General features: G+C 37.2%; 2 protein-coding genes across 3 annotated transcripts; one reads left to right on the forward strand and one right to left on the reverse strand.

Moving 5' to 3' along the window:
* Positions 1-450: 450 nt before the first annotated feature.
* Positions 451-7,229, forward strand: LOC107778731 (chaperone protein ClpD, chloroplastic). Of its 2 annotated transcripts, none has more exons than XM_016599025.2 (12): positions 451-1,542; positions 2,633-2,790; positions 2,860-3,092; positions 3,227-3,335; positions 3,408-3,538; positions 3,636-3,737; positions 3,819-4,100; positions 4,209-4,312; positions 4,427-4,721; positions 5,963-6,196; positions 6,307-6,543; positions 6,689-7,229. In XM_016599025.2, exons 1-12 carry the CDS (start codon positions 845-847, stop codon positions 7,013-7,015), a joined length of 2,910 nt encoding a protein of 969 aa, XP_016454511.2. In that variant the 5' UTR covers positions 451-844; the 3' UTR covers positions 7,016-7,229. The 2 variants fall into 2 exon arrangements, with proteins under 2 accessions (XP_016454511.2, XP_016454513.2); XM_016599027.2 differs by having other exon boundaries at positions 459-1,542; positions 2,863-3,092.
* A 160-nt stretch (positions 7,230-7,389) lies between these two features.
* On the reverse strand, positions 7,390-11,406 carry LOC107778732 (U2 small nuclear ribonucleoprotein A'). The gene is made up of 8 exons (XM_016599028.2): positions 11,236-11,406; positions 11,074-11,114; positions 10,865-10,994; positions 10,541-10,746; positions 9,372-9,545; positions 8,441-8,491; positions 8,129-8,305; positions 7,390-7,742 (listed from the first exon to the last, which is right to left on the reverse strand). Exons 1-8 carry the CDS (start codon positions 11,315-11,317, stop codon positions 7,737-7,739), a joined length of 867 nt encoding a protein of 288 aa, XP_016454514.1. The 5' UTR covers positions 11,318-11,406; the 3' UTR covers positions 7,390-7,736.
* Between the last annotated feature and the right edge of the window lie 8,415 nt (positions 11,407-19,821).

Below are 19,821 nucleotides of genomic sequence, written 5' to 3' on the forward strand. Positions count from 1 at the left end.
CCACCCGAATAATGAATGAAATTTATTGGAGATTAGGGTGTAATTCTTAGGAAGGCAAAGCTATATCATATTTGTGTTAGGCGGAAAATAATTACAACAATAACAACAACCAGGAACTCACAACCTCGTCGTTAAAAGGGGAGGTTGCTTACCATCATACCAACCCCTCTAAAATAATTAGAGTTATCCAAAAATAATTTAAAAGTAAACTTAATGGATAAAAATATTATATGGTCTAAAATTACTTGATAAATAAGTTTCAATTTTGTAAATTGTGAAAGTTGAATAGTGTGCGGCTGATGGGTTGTTCTTCTCGTGCGTATGAAATTTTTTTTGGTAGAAAGTGCTTACTTCAAATGGGATCCTACGTGGCGTGAATCCTAATATAATTAAGCTCCAATATGTGTACCGGAGGGGAAACAAAAAAACATTTTTTTTGAATAATAAGACGCTAAAGATAATCTCTAAACAAGAAAGCACAACTTGTACTCTTTTTTTCTTTGATTTTGATATAAAATGACAGGTTTGGGCATGTTAATGGAAAAGTCACATTTTTCCTGGGTATGGGTACAGACTCTTTTGAACAGAAATTTAACATATCTAACACATTTTCTCCCCCAAATTTTTACGAAAACGTGCCTTTAACGTGTAGTCTTCTCCAATTCCAGAAAGAATCTTTCAATCTCACAACTTTATATAAATATACTCTTTCTAAATTCTTAAAAAGTACTTCACCCTCTCCTTTTGACTTTTCCTTTCTTCTTCATCTCCTGTTGTTCTTCTTTTTCTTTCTTCTGTGTGTTGATTTTAGTTTGTATATATATTTTTCTGAAGAATTTTTTGAATGGAATTAACGTGTTCTTCTCCACTTTCTGTGAACTCAACAATCAGCTTCAATCCTCAGCTTCGTCGCTATGGCTCTGTGTACCCTCACAAGAGATGTCAAACCGTGTTTTCGCTTTTCCCATATTGCCCTTCTTCCTCCTCTCATATTACTATTACTACCGCCACTACCGCTGCTTGTAGTACTAGCAGTTCTACTTCGTCCCTTTTTGGAATTTCCCTTTCTCATAGGCCCTGCAGCTCAATTCCTCGTAAAATCAAGCGCTCTTTGTATATTGTCTCTGGAGTGTTCGAGAGATTTACTGAGAGATCAATCAAAGCTGTGATGTTTTCTCAAAAAGAAGCAAAGGCTTTGGGCAAAGATATGGTGTATACACAGCATCTTTTGCTGGGTCTGATCGCAGAGGATCGTAGCCCTGGTGGATTCCTTGGTTCTCGAATAACAATTGATAAAGCCCGCGAAGCTGTTCGGAGCATATGGCATGATGACGTGGAGGATGATAAAGAAAAATTGGCTTCTCAGGACTCCGGTTCTGCTACGTCGGCTACTGATGTGGCGTTTTCTTCAAGTACGAAGCGCGTTTTTGAGGCTGCGGTTGAGTATTCAAGGACCATGGGGCATAATTTTATTGCTCCCGAGCATATGGCCTTTGGTTTGTTTACTGTTGATGATGGTAACGCCACTCGTGTGCTCAAGAGGTATTACAGATAGTCAGTCAAGAATGCTTTTTTTTTTTTCTTAACTTTTTTTGGCAAGTAGTTTTGTTTTCAGTATAGGAACTGCTAGTTTTTTTGGTAGAGCAAGTAGGTAGTTAGAGGCAGATCAACGATTTGAATATGCGTTCCGCAGCCCATTCTTGGTTTGAAATATATTATTTGTACTTATTTGGTGCATATTTTAACATACATACAAGTTTGAACCAAAGTTAATGGGTTTAGATGAACCTTTAACTCAAGCACTACATCTGCCTCTAGTAGTGGATGATGAGGTTATTAAGAACAAAAGTAATAGGCTTTTGGTAAGCTGAAACAATCTTGGGATCATGAATAGATTAGCTATTGTTGCTTATTTTGAGTCCAAAACAGCTTCTACAATTGAGGAGGAATGAGATGTTGTCTCCCACTGTTGCTAGGAAGCAATGAACTTATTGGTAGAATTTATCCTTCACTCATTTATCCTTGCTTGCCATATTTTACATTCCATTTGGTGTTGTTTTCCCTCCCAAGCGTGTACAAAATACCAAGAGATATTTTGGTTTGCCAAGGGTCTACCGGAAACAGTCTCTCAGCCTTTCCGGGGTAGGGGTAAGGCTACGTACATCTTATCCTCTGTGGGAATACACTGGATTGTTGTTGTTACCTTAGTATTCTGTTCTTAACTTATGAATGGTATCTGCCTCTCTTTTTTTTTTGGTGTCTTCTTGTGTTGTGTACATGTATGTGTACATATTCTTTTTCAAGTTGTACGCCTGACAACCCTAGCTTAATATTTTGACCTCCTGTTGATAAGCAATTTCTGTTTCTGTCTTACGCTATGCATGAGCACATGTTGTGCTCTAAACCAAGCATACTGATGTACTTGTTAATAAATAAACAAATGCTTACGGATTTCCTTTTTGCTGCATAATTTATCTTACAATGCTACTGGCTTGGGAATAGGATCCTTCTTCACCTTCCTGATTGAGTTTAATATGCCTTCTCTCTTGCAATATGATTATCTTTCTGTCATCTATTACACGCTATTTATATAAGAAATTAAGATTTGCATGGTCGACTGACCTAATTTCAGGTTAGGAGTAAATGTAAATCGTTTGGCAGCTGAGGCAGTTTCCAGGCTTCAAGGAGAGCTTGCTAAAGATGGTAGAGAGCCAATTTCATTCAAAAGGTCGCGTGAGAAATCCTTTCCTGGAAAAATAACTATCGACAGATCCGCTGAGAAAGCAAAAGGTATGGCCAGTTCCTCTCTCTTGTTAGTGTTTGGTTTGGCACGCTGTCTCAAATGCATTTCATTTCCAGCAGAGAAAAATGCGCTGGAGCAATTCTGTGTAGATCTTACTGCCCGTGTGAGTGAGGGCCTTATAGACCCAGTAATTGGCAGAGAGATTGAAGTTCAGCGAATTATCGAGATTCTCTGCCGTCGAACCAAAAACAATCCTATTCTGCTTGGTCAAGCTGGGGTTGGGAAAACAGCGATAGCCGAAGGGCTGGCGATAAACATTGCTGAGGGAAATATTCCTGCATTTTTAATGGTGGGCTTTTCAATGAATTCATTTTTTTTCCAGGGATTCTTTGAACTATTTTGTAATTTAATATGCATCTCCTATACTCTTGTTCCACTAGCTGCTGCACCTACTTAACTAGTGGTTATTTGCTATATACACAGAAAAAGCGGGTAATGTCTTTAGACATTGGCCTACTCATTTCAGGTGCAAAGGAGAGGGGCGAACTAGAGGGGCGTGTGACTACATTAATTAAGGAGGTCAAAAAGTCAGGTGAGCATAGAATGGAAGTAAAATTTGGTCAAATTCTTAGATCATTGGCTTAGCTTGTGACATAATTTGCAGGCAATATCATTCTATTCATAGATGAGGTCCACATCCTTGTTGGTGCTGGTACAGTTGGAAGGGGAAATAAGGGTTCTGGTCTTGACATTGCTAATTTGCTAAAGCCAGCACTTGGGCGGGGCGAACTGCAGGTAATTTCCTATTCTGGTTCCATGCATTACTCCATGTAGTTGCATTCATAATGTTGGCTTTTATGGACTCTGCGCTTAAATTTTGTTCTTGTAACAGTGTATTGCATCTACCACCATGGATGAGTTCAGATTGCATATTGAGAAGGACAAGGCCTTTGCCCGAAGATTCCAGCCTGTCTTGATTAATGAACCAAGTCAGGTGAATAATACTCTATGCATGTGTATGCTCAAGTGGGTGTCTAAGGCCCTAACAGATATTCTTGTTTCCTAAATTATATAGGCGGATGCTGTCCAGATACTGTTGGGATTGCGTGAGAAATATGAGTCACATCATAAGTGTATATACAGTTTGGAAGCCATAAATGCTGCTGTGCAACTGTCAGCAAGATATATACCGGATAGGTATCTTCCTGACAAAGCTATTGATCTTATTGATGAGGCTGGTAGTAAATCTCGTATGCAAGCTCACAAAAGAAGAAAGGAACAGCAGGTATCTGTACTCTCACAATCACCTAGTGATTATTGGCAGGAGATTAGAGCTGTTCAAGCCATGCATGAAGTGGTAATAGTACTCAATGTTATACAAACTCTCTAGATTTTGCACGTCTTGAAAAATTTGAACTTCCTTATGTGGTCTAAATACAATTACCTGTGCCCCCTCCATAAACAGATCTTGGCAAGCAAGCTGACAGAAAATGATGATGCATCTCGTTTGAATGATGGCAGTGAACTTCATTTACAGCCAGCATCACCTTCTACATCTGATGAAGATGAGTACGTATCTGCCTCCATGTTCCTACAAGGGCATTATAGTAGAATAAAGATTGTCTGAAGTCATAAATTTAAATCAGAAGTAAATTAACTTAAATCCTTTGATTTTTACTCTAGACCTCCGGTAGTTGGACCTGAGGAAATAGCAGCAGTTGCTTCACTCTGGACAGGCATTCCCCTTAAGCAGCTTACTGTTGATGAAAGAATGCTTCTGGTTGGTCTTGATGAGCAGCTTAAAAAAAGGGTTGTTGGTCAGGATGAGGCTGTTGCAGCCATTTGTCGGGCTGTTAAGAGATCTAGAACTGGTCTTAAGGACCCAAATAGACCAATTTCGGCAATGCTCTTCTGTGGTCCTACTGGAGTTGGAAAATCTGAACTAGCTAAAGCTTTGGCAGCGTCTTATTTTGGTTCTGTAAGTATTAATAAAATGAGCTGTTTTGCATTATTCCTCCAAAGATGCGTCTCCAGATTAAGCAATTGAGTAGAAATTGTGGAACTCTGAAATTGAATCGTGTTGACCAAGAGTTCTGGCAGCATAATTTGCACAAACACAATCTTGCTCTTTTTAGTTTGTCTAAATTTGAGAAGAATTATTATGTAAGATAAGAAATGTGCTTCATCTTTTCATTCTAGATGCCTTAATTGTTTCACCAGACAGTCACCATGTTTTGCCACTGAAGTTATGCAATCCAGCCACTTCAGTGACAATGGATAGGTTTTGGTGATAGTACTGGTGTTCTCAGGACTTTTTTTGGTTCTGGTGTTCTTGGGAATTTTCTATGTTGTTGGTAGTGGTGATTCGGGTAAAGAAAGTATTATACTATGATAGTAAGATGTGGTGACTGTGTTTTAGGTGGTCGGACACACATAATAAAAACAAAAGGAGAGAAGGAAAGGGTACCGGAGGCTGTGCTGTGTGTCCATTCTAGGTTTCTATGGCTATTGCGGCATGGTCAAATGTAGCGTTGGAAATACCACCAATTAATCTTGTTGGAGCACGACTTCTGATTATTGGTGGGCACTAATAAGTACTTCAAGTTTAGACATACTAGGTACTAGGTAGTGCTCTATTACTGGCTTATTTCAAATCTCTTTCCCTGTTGCCAGGATCAGATTATTCCTTCATCCATTTCAATGGGAAATGAAGTCAACCATTGTATATATATCTGATAAGTCTGTTACATTTACTAGATCCTTGCACCTTCCACCCCTTCTCAGCCCGCCCCAAAAGAAAGAACAGAAGGAGTCTCTAATCACCTATGGTGGAGGCACGTAATTTGGCAAAATAAATGAAAAGTACTAAGTGAGCTTTGATAATGGATCATAGTCATATAGTTAGCGCTGCTTTTAATCTTGTCATCACACTGAATTTGGATCTCTTGGTCGTAGACGGTTTGTGACTTCAGTGCAGAGATTGAATCAAATCAAATTCATCTGAGCGACATTCTCTGTTCAACCTTCTAGATGAAAATTGTGGCTAGGATTTTATCAAAAAGAATTTCATCATCAAGAGTTATGCATCTACTTTTCTTAGAAGTTCATCATCAAATTGCTAGAGTTATATTTGCTATCTTCGGTTCTGTTTCAGTTTAACAATCACTTGGTTTTGTGAATTTCTATGTACTCAGTGAAGTATCTTTTTGTGTTGCACAGGAATCTGCCATGCTAAGATTGGATATGAGTGAATACATGGAGCGGCATACTGTGAGCAAGTTAATTGGATCGCCTCCTGGTTATGTAGGCTATGGAGAAGGAGGAACACTTACTGAAGCTATCAGAAGAAAGCCCTTCACTGTAGTGCTGCTAGATGAGATTGAAAAGGCTCATCCTGACATATTCAATATTCTCCTTCAGTTGTTTGAAGATGGTCACCTAACAGACTCTCAGGTTAGATCCGTTTTTACATCTGGCTTATTGTTCTAGAATGTTCCACAATATGGGGTGTAAACCTTGTTTTGGAAGATTGTCGTTGCTAATTATGAAACTTGATTCAACAGGGAAGAAGAGTGTCATTTAAGAATGCCCTGATAGTGATGACTTCTAATGTGGGTTCTACAGCCATAGTAAAGGGTAGACAGAATACTATTGGCTTCTTGCTTGCTGATGATGAATCAGCAGCCTCCTATGCTGGTATGAAAGCAATAGTGATGGAAGAGCTCAAGACATATTTCCGCCCTGAGTTGATGAATAGGCTAGACGAAGTAGTAGTATTCCGTCCTCTAGAGAAGCCCCAGGTTCGTATAATATACCTCTTGTTTGATTTGGAAAGTTGCATTGATCTGATAACTGAATGTACATTGGGGTGATCTTTTATTCTGGCACATCTCTTTAGAAAGCAGTCGGCTACTGCGAGTAACTGCTTTGTTTTTTCCCTTTCAGATGCTCCAGATACTAGACCTGATGCTGCAGGAGGTGAGGGCTAGGCTTGTTTCATTGGAAATAAGCTTGGAGGTGTCAGAAGCAGTAATGGAGCTTATATGCCAACAAGGATTTGACAGAAACTACGGTGCACGCCCTCTTAGGAGGGCTGTTACTCAAATGGTTGAAGATCTCCTGAGTGAATCTTTCCTTTCTGGGGATCTCAAGCCTGGTGATGTTGCTATAATTAATTTAGATGAGTCTGGAAATCCTGTTGTCGCTAACAAGTCAACCCAGAGTATCCATTTGTCTGATGCGAACGGAAATCCAGTTGTCACAAACCGGTGAAGCCGGTGGATGTGTGTTGGAAGGTATAACGGTACGATGCAGCTCCCTGTATATGAGTAAATTTTTGTATAGTTTTAGATAGCTGATTCATACATGTAAAGACATGCCACAGAATTCTTTCAACAATGTATAAACTATTATGATCGTCATAATGCATTGATGATCATGTATTTAACCCTACAAATTTTACTCTGCTAAAAAGAGAAAGAAGCTAGCCATAGTTCACCTTCTTTTTTACGAAGATAGAATTAGTTAATCAAGTGAATAATGAGGCTTCAACCAAGACGGCTTTGGTTGTCGGATATTCTTTCTATGGGATACGTGCTTAGTTAATCATCACGTACTTTCATTTAGTTTATCAGAGGGAAAGAAGAGAACAAAGAAAAGACACGACTAACCAAACTTTTTTTTGTTGTTTCTACATTCTCTCTGATCCAACCGACAGTAATACAACTTTGACATGTCTTTCGGCATTAATTCAGCTTTCTCACCTGATGCTTTCAAGCTAAGATATAAACTTCGCAGCTATTCGGTCTTTTAAGATCAAAATGCAAGAAAAGGTCTTAGTACACAGCAGAATACAATGGCTTTGATTACATGGATTAGTTAATCCCTATCTCTTAAAAAAGAAGAGCTCCTCATCCGCAGATCAACCGCACATGACTGAAGGCACGGTACTGGCATCGGAATGTTCCACCTCACACATGGTAATCCCGGGTGTCTACTCCTGAAAAAAGTAAAAAGCAAAAAAAAAAAAAAAGGGCAGAGGAAATTAGGCGACTTAAACAGTACACTGCAGTTTTTCTGGAATACATTGTGAAAGTCAAGGGGCATAAACAAATAGACAAGTCTACTAATGCAATTACGTGTTAAGCTAGATGGTTTATTTAACAAGGGGTGATCTCAAAATTTTGGCTCACTGTTCCAAAATTTAGGCATGCAACAGTTAAGTAACCACGTACATTGACCAAAATGATATTCTTGTAAGCTAATGCAAGTACAAAACTACCAACCATTTCCAGATGATAACCCAGAAAACTTAAACAACAGGCAGTATAACATAAAAGAAAAGAAAGACAAAGTCATCAAGTTTTATAATAGAATAATTTGCACCTGCTCCATATCTGTAGGACCGTCAGCCTTCTGCTCAGGTATATTTTCCTCCTCCGTCTTGTTAGCTTTATCGTCGCCATCTGTTACCATCTTGTCTTCTTCGGCGTCTTCTTTTTTAGCAGCAATATCGTAATCACCAATATTTAGATCTGCAGGAAGCTGGCCAGACCTCAATGCCTGCACAATTTTACACGTCACCATAAGTTTCCCAAAACATATTAGAAAAAGTAAGGGGATATGAGCAAGGTCTTCTTCATAAAGGAAAAAGTTGACAAATATACTAATTTAGTAAATCAAAACTTTATGTATCACCTGTTCAAGTCTAGCAACCTCCTCAAGAGTTTGGGAATTCACAATGGCAGCCTGCACATGCAAAAAGAAACAAATTAATTGAACTAGCCAAAAGGAAAGGACTGTTCTGTTCACTTTTGGAGTGGTCTCTTTTTCACAAATCCATGAGGAGAGTTATTCGGCATGCTTCAATCCACTGGGTGTGGTTCCATAATCAAGAAAATCCATATTTAGACCAAATTTACCAATAATGAGAAAAGCTTAGTGCATCAAGACCAATAAGTTTAAGCTCCTTCTAGCCTCTCTTTTGCAACGGTCCATTGATGTTGACACAAAAAATTCAGTGGACATGACGTGCTCCTATAATAATAAAAGAGCTAACTAGTTGAGCTCTGACCTAAAAGTCACTGGAAGAGTCTGATGACTTCTCTTACAAGATTCAAACAAACTATCCACAGAAAGTACTGTTCTTCTATGACTCAGTCTATAGTTTTCTTTCTAATGCTCTGCTCTATTATGACCAGATATATTGAAGATTGCTTTGTTAACCACTGTTCTCAAAAAACATTTCATTTTAGGATTGGTTGTGTTGCTGAAACTAGTTGATTTGTGAGCTTTATATGGGCAAAGTGTTGTTCACAGAGCTGTACAAAGGGAGTACTGTTTATTGTGGGCCGGGGGTGTTGGGGGGGGGGGGGATGCTACAGTTGCCGTCTTGCAACTGAAGGCTAGCCAAAAACACAAACTGCAAAACATAACGCAGAGAGTAAGTAGTTAACCTCTTTTACATAAACAGTGTATAGGTTGGCCCTATCCATATTTCATAACACCAAATTCCCTCGACATATAGACATATCCAAACAACCTGTTCCACCTATCCTAATCCTTAAAATGCAATCGAAGAAGAGGAAGAATTGCTAAGGAACAGTAACTGATAAATGGCAAATTATACCTTAATTGCAATAATTTGCTCAGGTGTAGGAGCAACTGGTTTTGGTGCTTCATCTTCCTTTGGTTCCTCGGGTGCCGCTGGAACCTCACCAGGTACAAAGGTCTTCACAGATTCCTTTTTAGCCTGTTCTTCAGCTTCTTCTGATGCAAATAAATTACTTGCTTCCAATCGCTCCTATATCAACAAAATTAAATCTGACAGCTCAATATGCAGCTGTTTAAAGTAATTTTCTGGGTGCTTCCGCTCCCACCTCCAACCCCAACGGAGAAAACATAACATTTGGATTGGTTAATCATATATTCATGCCATAGAGCATAAAGCATTTGTATGTAGTATGTTAGAGCATCGGCAAATAAAGAGATGAGGGAGCCTACATATATTGCTGGAAAAAATAGTTGTATGTTTATATAGACAAGAAAAAGAGTGTGTAGTAACATTACATATGTTAAGGTCAAGTGTCTAATCCCAGAATATCTCAATAAAAGAATGCTTAAATCATTGGCAATCTCATAAAGCAAACAGCTACAAATTAAATCCAAGACAGTAAGAGTTTTTCTAACCAAATATTAAGTTTTCGACGGGTAATAGAATTTGTACTAGCATCTATATGTGGCAACTGGCCATGTCCTCTGCTTTAAGATATAATTAAAAAACTTCTTTAAAATGATAAAATTCAGATACTAAGAAGGCCAAATACAAAGACGACACCCTAAACCTGATACTATTTTTCATTTAGGCACCTTATCTTGGGGTCCGACCAATTCAAGGAGGTTAACATTTATCTTCTCCATTTCCATTTAATATTCAAGCAAACAGATTTAGTGGGTCTGTCATTTCTCTATGTACGCAAACTTGGCACTATCTTATGCAACTATACTGGTTCAGACAGCATGCTGAACACCTCCCACTTAATTAAAGGAGCCTTTTGCAAGGATGAAAAATGAAATTGCATATGGTTTCAAAATCGGGAACCCATTCTCTGTTTCTTTTTTAAGCTGACTATACTTTTTCTAGCATGTTTGAGGAAATTCAGGATGGCACCATATTTCAAGTCCGGATAACAAGTACAGCAAGAAAATGTTACCTAAAACCACAAGCTGAACTATCAACATATTTGAGGAGTTCCTACATTGTTCAAATGAAGAGACGGAAGGAACCAGAAAACTAACCTTTTGCTTGACTTTCCTGAAATCCAGCAAACGCAAGGACTTCAATTTGTGAATGACATAAAGGCGATAATTTGGTCTCTTTGTGATATTGTTATCAAGCAAACTAAGAAACTTCAGGTTTGGTAGAGACGCAAGCGGATCAATTTCAACCAAATTTGTAAGTCTATTGCTGGTGAGAATCAAAGTATGCAACTTAGGCAGAAACTCTGCAACATCACAAAACAACAATAAAAAAATCTCTCATCAAATAAAAAGCCTAATAAAATCAACAAATTTACGACATTTAGAATGGAACATAAGTACTTGAATCGCCTAATATCTCACCTCCAATGTTGGGGTTAATACGTGTAATCCTATTGTTGTTCATTAGTAAGGTTCCAAGCCGAGTCAGATATGGAAAATTCTCGAGTTTAACAATCTCATTATCAGATAAATCAATTGTGTCGAATTGACCCTGTTAAGAAAACAAATTTCTGAAACTATTCCCAATAAATAAAAATCTTAAAGTAAAACAAGAAGCAAAAGAAGCTGACCTCAGTAGCACCCAAGTTCTCAATAACAGGAATCTTGTTTCCTGTGCATAAAATAAGTTATAAAATTAAACATTAAGCTTTTGCCACAGCGCGCGCAAAAAGTTACAAGTTGGAGTTTGAAGCTAAAAAAGAAATACTAGGGTTTAGGTTTAAAGAAGAAACCTCGAAGATCTAACTCGCGTTCGCGAATGGCATTGAAGAAGTGAGGACTTTTCCAAATCAAATCCGCTGTTAGCCTCACCATTTTTCCTTTTTCTTTTGCTTTTGCTTTTGCAGCTCGCCCTGGAGCCGAAGCAAGAAAAACCCCTATATTCTCACTGCTTAAGGTTTTTCTAAGCCTGGAGGAGAATAAGTTTACTATATTGCCCTTGCTCGGATTATATTACACTACGCACTCGGTTGTTGTTCCGCATTACATTCTTCGGCAAAAACATAAATATTGTTGTCAAACGTATTAGTACTATCAAAATACATCACTTTTATAATATCTTTCTCACATTTACAATTTACTCTACACCTTGTTTGGATGGTTGTTACTGTTGAAGTTTGGCAAAATGCCAAAGTCCCACATTGGTTGGGAGTTAAGTTTGGGCGAGATTTTTCCCCTATAAAAGAAGGTCTAATGTTTAGGATTGAAACACACCTCTCATTTGCCTTCTCATCTGTTTAAGGCATTTGTATCTTCTCTCTTTAGTATTATTTCACTTGTATTTTGGAGTGAAATAAAATATTGGTTGTGTCCGAGGAGTAGGCAAAATTAGCCGAACCTCGTAAATTCTGGTGTTCCCTTTATTGTTGTTTTATTGTCTTATTTATTATTTGGTGGCTGTCATAATTTTGGTATAGTAGTTGTGACTTATTCACACTATATACATTTGGCTTCCGCAACAATTGGTATCAGAGCCAAGGTACTGTCTAAGTATGCTCTGTGGTTGCAGCATAGTCTGATCTTCCACATCAGAAAAGATTTATCTTGGTAACTGAGTCAAGGTTCTGTCTGAGTATGCTCTGTGGTTGCAGCTTAGTCTGATCTTCCACACCAGAAAGGAAATAATCTTGATTTGTGTCGTCAGCTATTAAATAATATTTGTGTCAAAGATGGGAGACAATAAACAAGAAGAATCTACATCAAGTGTCAACAATACGTCATCATTGGCATCTTCGCTTATGACAAGAATTGTGTCAAATGCGAAATTTGCGGTCGAAATATTTGACGGGTCCGGACATTTTGGGATGTGGCAAGGCGAGGTTCTAGATGTCCTTTTTCAACAAGGGCTAGATCTGGCCATTGAAGAAAAGAAACCAGATGTTATTGGAGAAGAAGATTGGAGAATTATCAACCGTGTTGCTTGCGGTACCATTCGATCCTACCTTGCTAGAGAGCAGAAATATCCATACACAAAGGAAACTTCTGCAAGTAAATTATGGAAAGCACTGGAGAATAAATTTTTGAAGAAAAACAGTCAAAATAAATTGTACATGAAGAAGAGACTGTTTCACTTCACCTATGTTCCTGGTACCACGATGAATGAACATATCACCAGTTTCAATAAGTTGGTCACAGATTTGCAAAATATGGATACAACTTATGATGATGGTGACTTGGCCTTAATGTTGTTGGTGTCACTTCCTGATGAGTACGAGCACCTTGAAACTACTCTACTCCATGGAAATGACGAAATTTCTCTCAGAGAAGTTTGTTCGGCTTTGTACAGCTATGAACAAAGAAAGCGAGAAAAACAGAAGGGCGGAGAAGGAGAAGCACTGTTTGTGAGGGGTCGTCCTCAAAATCAAACGAGGACAAAGAAGGGAAGATCCAAGTCAAGATCCAGACCCAGCAAAGATGAATGTGTCTTTTGTCGAGAAAAAGGGCACTGGAAGAAAGACTGTCCGAAGTTGAAGAATAAGGCCAAACATAACAATGGAAAGGCTATTATGGATTCAAATGTAGCTGATTGTGATGATTCAGACTTCTCATTAGTTACAACAGAGTCATCAACATCATCAGACATATGGTTGATGGACTCGGCTTGTAGCTATCATATGTGTCCCAACAGGGACTGGTTCGTGGAATTTCAAGAAGGAGAATATGGAGTCATCCACACAGCGGATAACAGCCCTCTTACCTCATATGGCATTGGTTCAATACGATTAAGGAACCATGATGGAATGATCAGAACATTGATAGATGTTCGATATGTACCGGATTTGAAGAAGAATCTCATCTCTGTGGGAGCCCTAGAATCAAAAGGGTTCAAAATCATTGCAGAAAATGGAGTGATGAGAGTATGCTCCGGTGCACTAGTGGTAATGAAGGCTAATTGGAAGAATAATAATATGTACCGCTATCGTGGCAGTACAATTATTGGGACAGCGACAGTAACATCCAGTGACGACAACGAGGCAGAAGCAACCAAGCTATGGCACATGCGCTTGGGACATGCTGGAGGAAAATCCTTGAAAACTCTATCAGATCAAGGATTGTTAAAAGGAGTAAAGGCTTGCAACTTGGAGTTTTGTGAGCATTGTGTTAAAGGGAAACAGACAAGGGTTAAATTTGGTACAGCGATCCATAATACTAAAGGCATTTTGGATTATGTACACTCTGATGTTTGGGGTCCTTCCAAAACACCTTCATTGGGTGGGAAGCACTATTTTGTAACCTTTGTTGATGATTTTTCCCGAAGAGTATGGGTGTATACAATGAAGAGCAAAGATGAAGTGTTGGGAATTTTTCTCAAATGGAAGACGATGGTGGAGAATCAGACAGGCAGGAGAATCAAGTGTATTCGCACAGACAATGGAGGTGAATACAAAAATGATCATTTCAATAAGGTCTGTGAAAATGATGGCATCATCCGACACTTCACTGTTAGACATACACCACAACAGAATGGAGTGGCAGAACGTATGAACCGGACCTTGCTGGAGAAGGTACGGTGTATGTTGTCCAATGCTGGCTTGGGCAAAGAATTTTGGGCTGAGGCAATTACATATGCATGCCACCTCATTAATCGTCTACCATCTGCTGCTATTGATGGCAAAACACCATTTGAAAAATGGTACGGAAAACCTGCTGTAGATTATAACTCTTTGCACGTGTTTGGCTCAACTGCATATTATCATGTGACGGAGTCAAAATTGGATCCAAGGGCAAAGAAGGCTATTTTTATGGGAATTACTTCTGGAGTCAAAGGATATCGCTTATGGTGTCCTATGACAAAGAAAGTAATATTCAGCAGAGATGTTACCTTTGATGAATTTGCTATGGTAAATAAGGTAACAGAAGATACCAAACAAAATGAAGGTGCTTCTAAGCAGGTGGAGTTTGAGGGAAAATTTATTTTTCCTACACAAGAAGCAGAGGAGGAAACAAATGAAGATTACCCTCTGGAAGGAGAGCCAGTAGAGGAGATTCCAACTCAGGAATCTCAACAACAACTTGAATCAATAGCAACCAGCAGGCCAAAAAGAACAATAACGAAACCTGTTCGTCTCATAGAGACGGTTGCTTGTGCAACCTCAATTGTAGCTGATGATGTTCCTACTACTTATAAAGACGCTGTTCAAAGTTCAGAAGAAGATAAGTGGAGGATTGCCATGAATGATGAGATACAGTCCCTTCATCAGAATCATACATGGAGATTGGCCAATCTCCCGAAGGGAAAGAAAGCAATTGGGTGCAAATGGGTATTTGCAAAGAAGGAAGGATTTCCTAACCAAGTAGATGTTCGCTACAAAGCAAGATTGGTGGCCAAAGGATATGCTCAAAAGGAGGGAATTGATTACAATGAAGTGTTTTCTCCAGTTGTAAAACATTCCTCCATTAGAATTATGTTGGCTTTGGTAGCACAATTGGATTTGGAACTAGTTCAGATGGATGTAAAAACTGCGTTTTTACATGGAAACTTGGAGGAGGAAATCTACATGACTCAGCCAGAAGGATTCAAAGTTGCTGGAAAAGAAAATATGGTGTGCAAACTTGAAAAATCGTTGTACGGATTGAAACAATCTTCTAGACAATGGTACAAGCGATTTGACGAGTTTATGTTGCGGCAAGGGTACAAGAGAAGCAAATACGATCATTGTGTGTATTTGCACAAGCTTAAAGATGGTTCCTTTGTATATCTTCTCCTATATGTTGATGATATGTTGATAGCTTCCAAGAATTCGGAAGAAATTGATAAGTTGAAGATTCAACTGAAGAAGGAGTTCGAGATGAAGGATTTGGGTGAGGCAAAGAAAATTCTTGGCATAGAGATAATTAGAGATAGACGTTCAAAGAAACTCTGTTTATCTCAAAAGGAATATTTGAAGAGAGTACTTCAACGTTTTGGCATAGATGACAAGACTAAGCCAGTTAGTACTCCACTTGCTTCCCATTTTAAGCTAAGTACTACTATGTCGCCAATGGATGAAGCTGAACGAGAGCATATGTCAAAGGTACCATACGCAAATGCTGTTGGTAGCTTGATGTATGCAATGGTTTGCACAAGGCCTGACATTTCACAAGCTGTTGGAGTTATTAGCAGATATATGCACAATCCAGGGAAGGAGCATTGGCAAGCTGTGAAGTGGATTCTACGGTATATTCATAATACTGTAGATGTCGGGTTAGTTTTTGAGCAGGAAGACAATCAGTTTGTAGTTGGATATTGTGACTCAGATTTTGCGGGTGATATGGACAAACGAAGATCAACTACTGGTTATGTGTTTACTTTTGCAAAGGCACCAGTTAGTTGGAAGTCTACTTTGCAGTCAACAGTTGCTTTGTCTACAACAGAGGCAGAGTACATGGCTATTACAGATGCTGTGAAAGAGGCAATTTGGCTTCAAGGATTGCTAAAGGAGCTTGGTGTTGAACAAAAAGGTATCACAATTTTTTGTGATAGTCAAAGTGCTATTCAATTAGCGAAGAACCAAGTTTATCATGCAAGGACGAAGCACATTGATGTTCGGTATCATTTCGTACGAGAAATCATAGAAGAAGGTGGAGTCACGGTGAAGAAAATTCATACTACAGAGAATCCTGCTGATATGCTGACAAAGGTGGTGACTGCGGTCAAGTTTCAACATTGTTTGGATTTGATCAACATTGTTGAACACTGAAGATTGAAGATGAAGACACAACCAAAATTTGTTATTGAGAGAGAATTGAAAATGTGGAATTTTGCCAAGGTGGAGATTTGTTGAAGTTTGGCAAAATGCCAAAGTCCCACATTGGTTGGGAGTTAAGTTTGGGGGGATTTTTCCCCTATAAAAGAAGGCCTAATGTTTAGGATTGAAACACACCTCTCATTTGCCTTCTCATCTGTTTAAGGCATTTGTATCTTCTCTCTTTAGTATTATTTCACTTGTATTTTGGAGTGAAATAAAATATTGGTTGTGTCCGAGGAGTAGGCAAAATTAGCCGAACCTCGTAAATTCTGGTGTTCCCTTTATTGTTGTTTTATTGTCTTATTTATTATTTGGTGGCTGTCATAATTTTGGTATAGTAGTTGTGACTTATTCACACTATATACATTTGGCTTCCGCAACAGTTGTTGAAAGTTGAAAAGAACTCCAAAAGAGCAAAACATTAAATTTGGCATTCTATTGTTTGTCGTTGTTTTATGATATCACGCATCAACAATATGAAAAATAAACTTGTAATATTATAATAAAAAAAATCTGATACGGGGTAAAACTATTATATAAAGAGGTAAGGTAAATAATAAAATAAAATTATTTAATAATAATGAAGGGTGAGATTAGAGAAAAGGACAAGGTAACGACGCGACCATACCAAATCGGTCGTTACATAAAGTTGCACATTTCGTCGTAACGACGAATTTAACAATACGATATAATAAAATTTAAATAACAATCAAAACAAGTATCGTATTTAAAGTAACAATACGATACAATACAATAGGTAACAACCATCCAAATAAGTTGCAAGTTACTTTTTTGCCTAACAGAATACCAAAATATGACCAACAAATAAGTTTTCTAATTAATCTATTTTACCACAACAGCGCAAGTAACATCTTTCAAGAAAATAAATACCAAAGACACCATCATCTCTTTTATCTTCTTTTTTCTGTTTATTTTACGGGTCAGTTGATGGGACAAATGAATTTAAGCTTTGATCTCTTGGATTAAGCAAAATGAGATAAAGAAACAAGGAGGAAGGGAGCAAACATAAAATGTATCTGGTGAATTTAAGGAGAACGAGATAAACAAGTAAATAATAGAGAGGAGGGTATAATCATGTCTCAAATTAATAATGTAATTTTAAGTCTTTCCAGACAAATGAATTTTGCTAGGTAGAGTTTGAGACATTATTTAAGCCTTGAATATTGGCGAGAGTTTCTCAACAGCTAATGGAACGCAAACATTTCTGAGACTATGTACGTCTTAAGTAGGGGTGACAAAATAGTTAAAAGAAAACAGTTCACCACCCATATTATCCACTAAAAAACGGGTTAGATAATAAACTTTAAAAACGAGTCAAATATGGATAAGAAGTAAGAACCATATTATCCATTTAAAAAATGGGTAACCAATAAGTCTAACTTTTACATTTATAAAGCTTCAAATTGGGGGTTACTCAAGCTAGGGATACTAAAAATTCTCACAAAAGTGATCATATGCAAGAAGTCATGGATAATATGGGTAATCATATTATCCACCGATTAACCTTTTTTTATCCGTATTAAATATGGGTCGGGTCGGATAATTTATCCGTTTTTCATTACCCGTTTTGGGATAATCCTATTTACAAAGAAAACTCTGCCAAAAATTTTAAAAATTTAGAGAGTTAGAAATTTTTTGAGTTATCAAATTGGTCATTCAATAGTCTAATGTTAGATTTTGATAACAAGACTGAAGATTGAAGTTTGAAAAATCTTTTCAAATTAGGGGTTGGATGGTCAATTAGTATATAAATTATTGGGTTTGGAATAATAATAATAATAATAATAATAATAATAATAATAATAATAATAATAATAATAATAATAATGTGCCTAGCACCCTTCATGGGTGGAGTAGTCCTAAACCCCAAACATCTTCTACTCCCATATAAGAAAGTGCTCAAGCTCTACGAATTAAAAAAAAAACATATTTTCTTTAATTTGTTTCAAGGTAAATAAGCTTTATTCGAAAATCCTCAAAGTAGATCAAAAGATATATGCAGGTACACTAAATTCATATATGAGTCATATTGATGCATCTTTCCTTTTGACATCATGCATCACGATTGATCACATTAACAACTATAATCCACTATATTCATAACTAGTGCGATATAAACTAATACAATTCCGTCATATAAATACTAAATAATAATTTGTGAATGTTGCGAAAATAAATAAGTAAAATTACATTATATCAAAGCCTCCCAAGTCCTTGAGATCTAATATACCCAATAAACACATTTCTTGACATTGGCTCAACAGCTGACATAGAGGGAGGGACTATATAGATTTGGCTTTTCATAGCCATCAGTAGCAATCTCTTTCACATTGAACTCCTCTTGTAATTCTTGAACTATATCTCTTTTCTGTGTGCAATAATAGCAGACATCATACCAGTAATGATTCCCATATACAATACAGCCATTCCATTTGGTAGCCCTGCTTGAATCAAGTCAAAGTAGAAACATAAATAAAGCATTAGTAAGTTACTATGCATAGAAAAGAGATTCCTTAAGTAGAAACTTATGTCTCATAGAGAGATTTTCTGCTAAAATTTATTGGATTATAGATGATCTTAAAAACAAGTTGGATTAGGAAGAAAAAAAAAAAGATAACTCAAAAAATTTCTTTATTATTGAATGACCAAGTTGATGTGATATTGTTTTGTGATGTAATAGTATTCGAAGATGTTACGGCAGATTTTTGCTTAAAAAATAATAGACTGGAGAGTTGTTTGATATGGTTTGTCTGTTGTTGATTCTGGTTTGTTGTATGTTGTTAAAGAGATTAAATATTATTGTAACAGACGGGAAAGTTGAAAATTACTCTTGTGTATAGCATAATGTTGTTTTGAACAGGTTAAATTTTTTGGGATAGTCCTATTTACAAAAGAAACTCTGCCGAAAATTTTAAAAATTTAGAGAGTTAGAAATTTTTGGAGTTATCAAATTGGTCATTCAACACTCTAATGTAGGACAAGACTGGAGAAGAGCAGTTAATTAGCAACACTTTGTTATTCAATTTTCTTAAAACTTTCTTTGTTTAATTATTTGTGATTGAATTTTGTAGGTGCATCGATTGCGGATGAAAGCAGTGATGAAGACCTTGCTTGACTTTTGTTGATCGTTGTTAGACATTCTATCATCAAGGATATTTTGGTTTAGAACTTTTTGTATGCAAATTAAAACTCATCTATTTTGACTTTTGAATTGTTGATCAAACAATGCATTCATATTTTGTTTTTGTATATGGATAATGCGAGTTAGATATTTTAATCTTATTTCGTGGTTTCTACAAGTTATGATGTATAAAATTTCATTGCATAGGAAAATATTCCTCATTTTGCTTCCATAAATATTAGAAATTACAATAGTGAATTGTTGCAACAGACAATATAACCGTTCCAGTAGACCTAGCAAAAGAACAATAGTATCCCTCTAATAATCGTTGCAATAGGATATAGATAATTGTTCCAATATATAACAAAATCGTTACAATATATCATGAAAACCGTCACAAGACTTAAAAATTCGTTAGCACAATTATAACACAACGGTTTATAACCGTT

The sequence above is a fragment of the Nicotiana tabacum genome, chromosome 6, assembly GCF_000715075.1.
Source record: "Nicotiana tabacum cultivar K326 chromosome 6, ASM71507v2, whole genome shotgun sequence".
Classification (NCBI taxonomy): Eukaryota; Viridiplantae; Streptophyta; class Magnoliopsida; order Solanales; family Solanaceae; genus Nicotiana; species Nicotiana tabacum.

Bases quoted from the DNA above. Each gene is read 5' to 3' on its own strand.
- LOC107778732 (XM_016599028.2), bottom strand. From the start codon at position 11,317: ATGGTGAGGCTAACAGCGGATTTGATTTGGAAAAGTCCTCACTTCTTC. The intron at 10,747-10,864 runs GTGAGATATTAG...GTGATGTTGCAG, and splicing joins TATTAACCCCAACATTGGAG to AGTTTCTGCCTAAGTTGCAT. The intron at 8,306-8,440 runs GTGATACATAAA...AAAATTGTGCAG, and splicing joins AGGTTGCTAGACTTGAACAG to GCATTGAGGTCTGGCCAGCT.
- LOC107778731 (XM_016599025.2), top strand. From the start codon at position 845: ATGGAATTAACGTGTTCTTCTCCACTTTCTGTGAACTCAACAATCAGC. The intron at 3,539-3,635 runs GTAATTTCCTAT...TTCTTGTAACAG, and splicing joins TTGGGCGGGGCGAACTGCAG to TGTATTGCATCTACCACCAT. The intron at 4,722-5,962 runs GTAAGTATTAAT...TGTGTTGCACAG, and splicing joins CAGCGTCTTATTTTGGTTCT to GAATCTGCCATGCTAAGATT.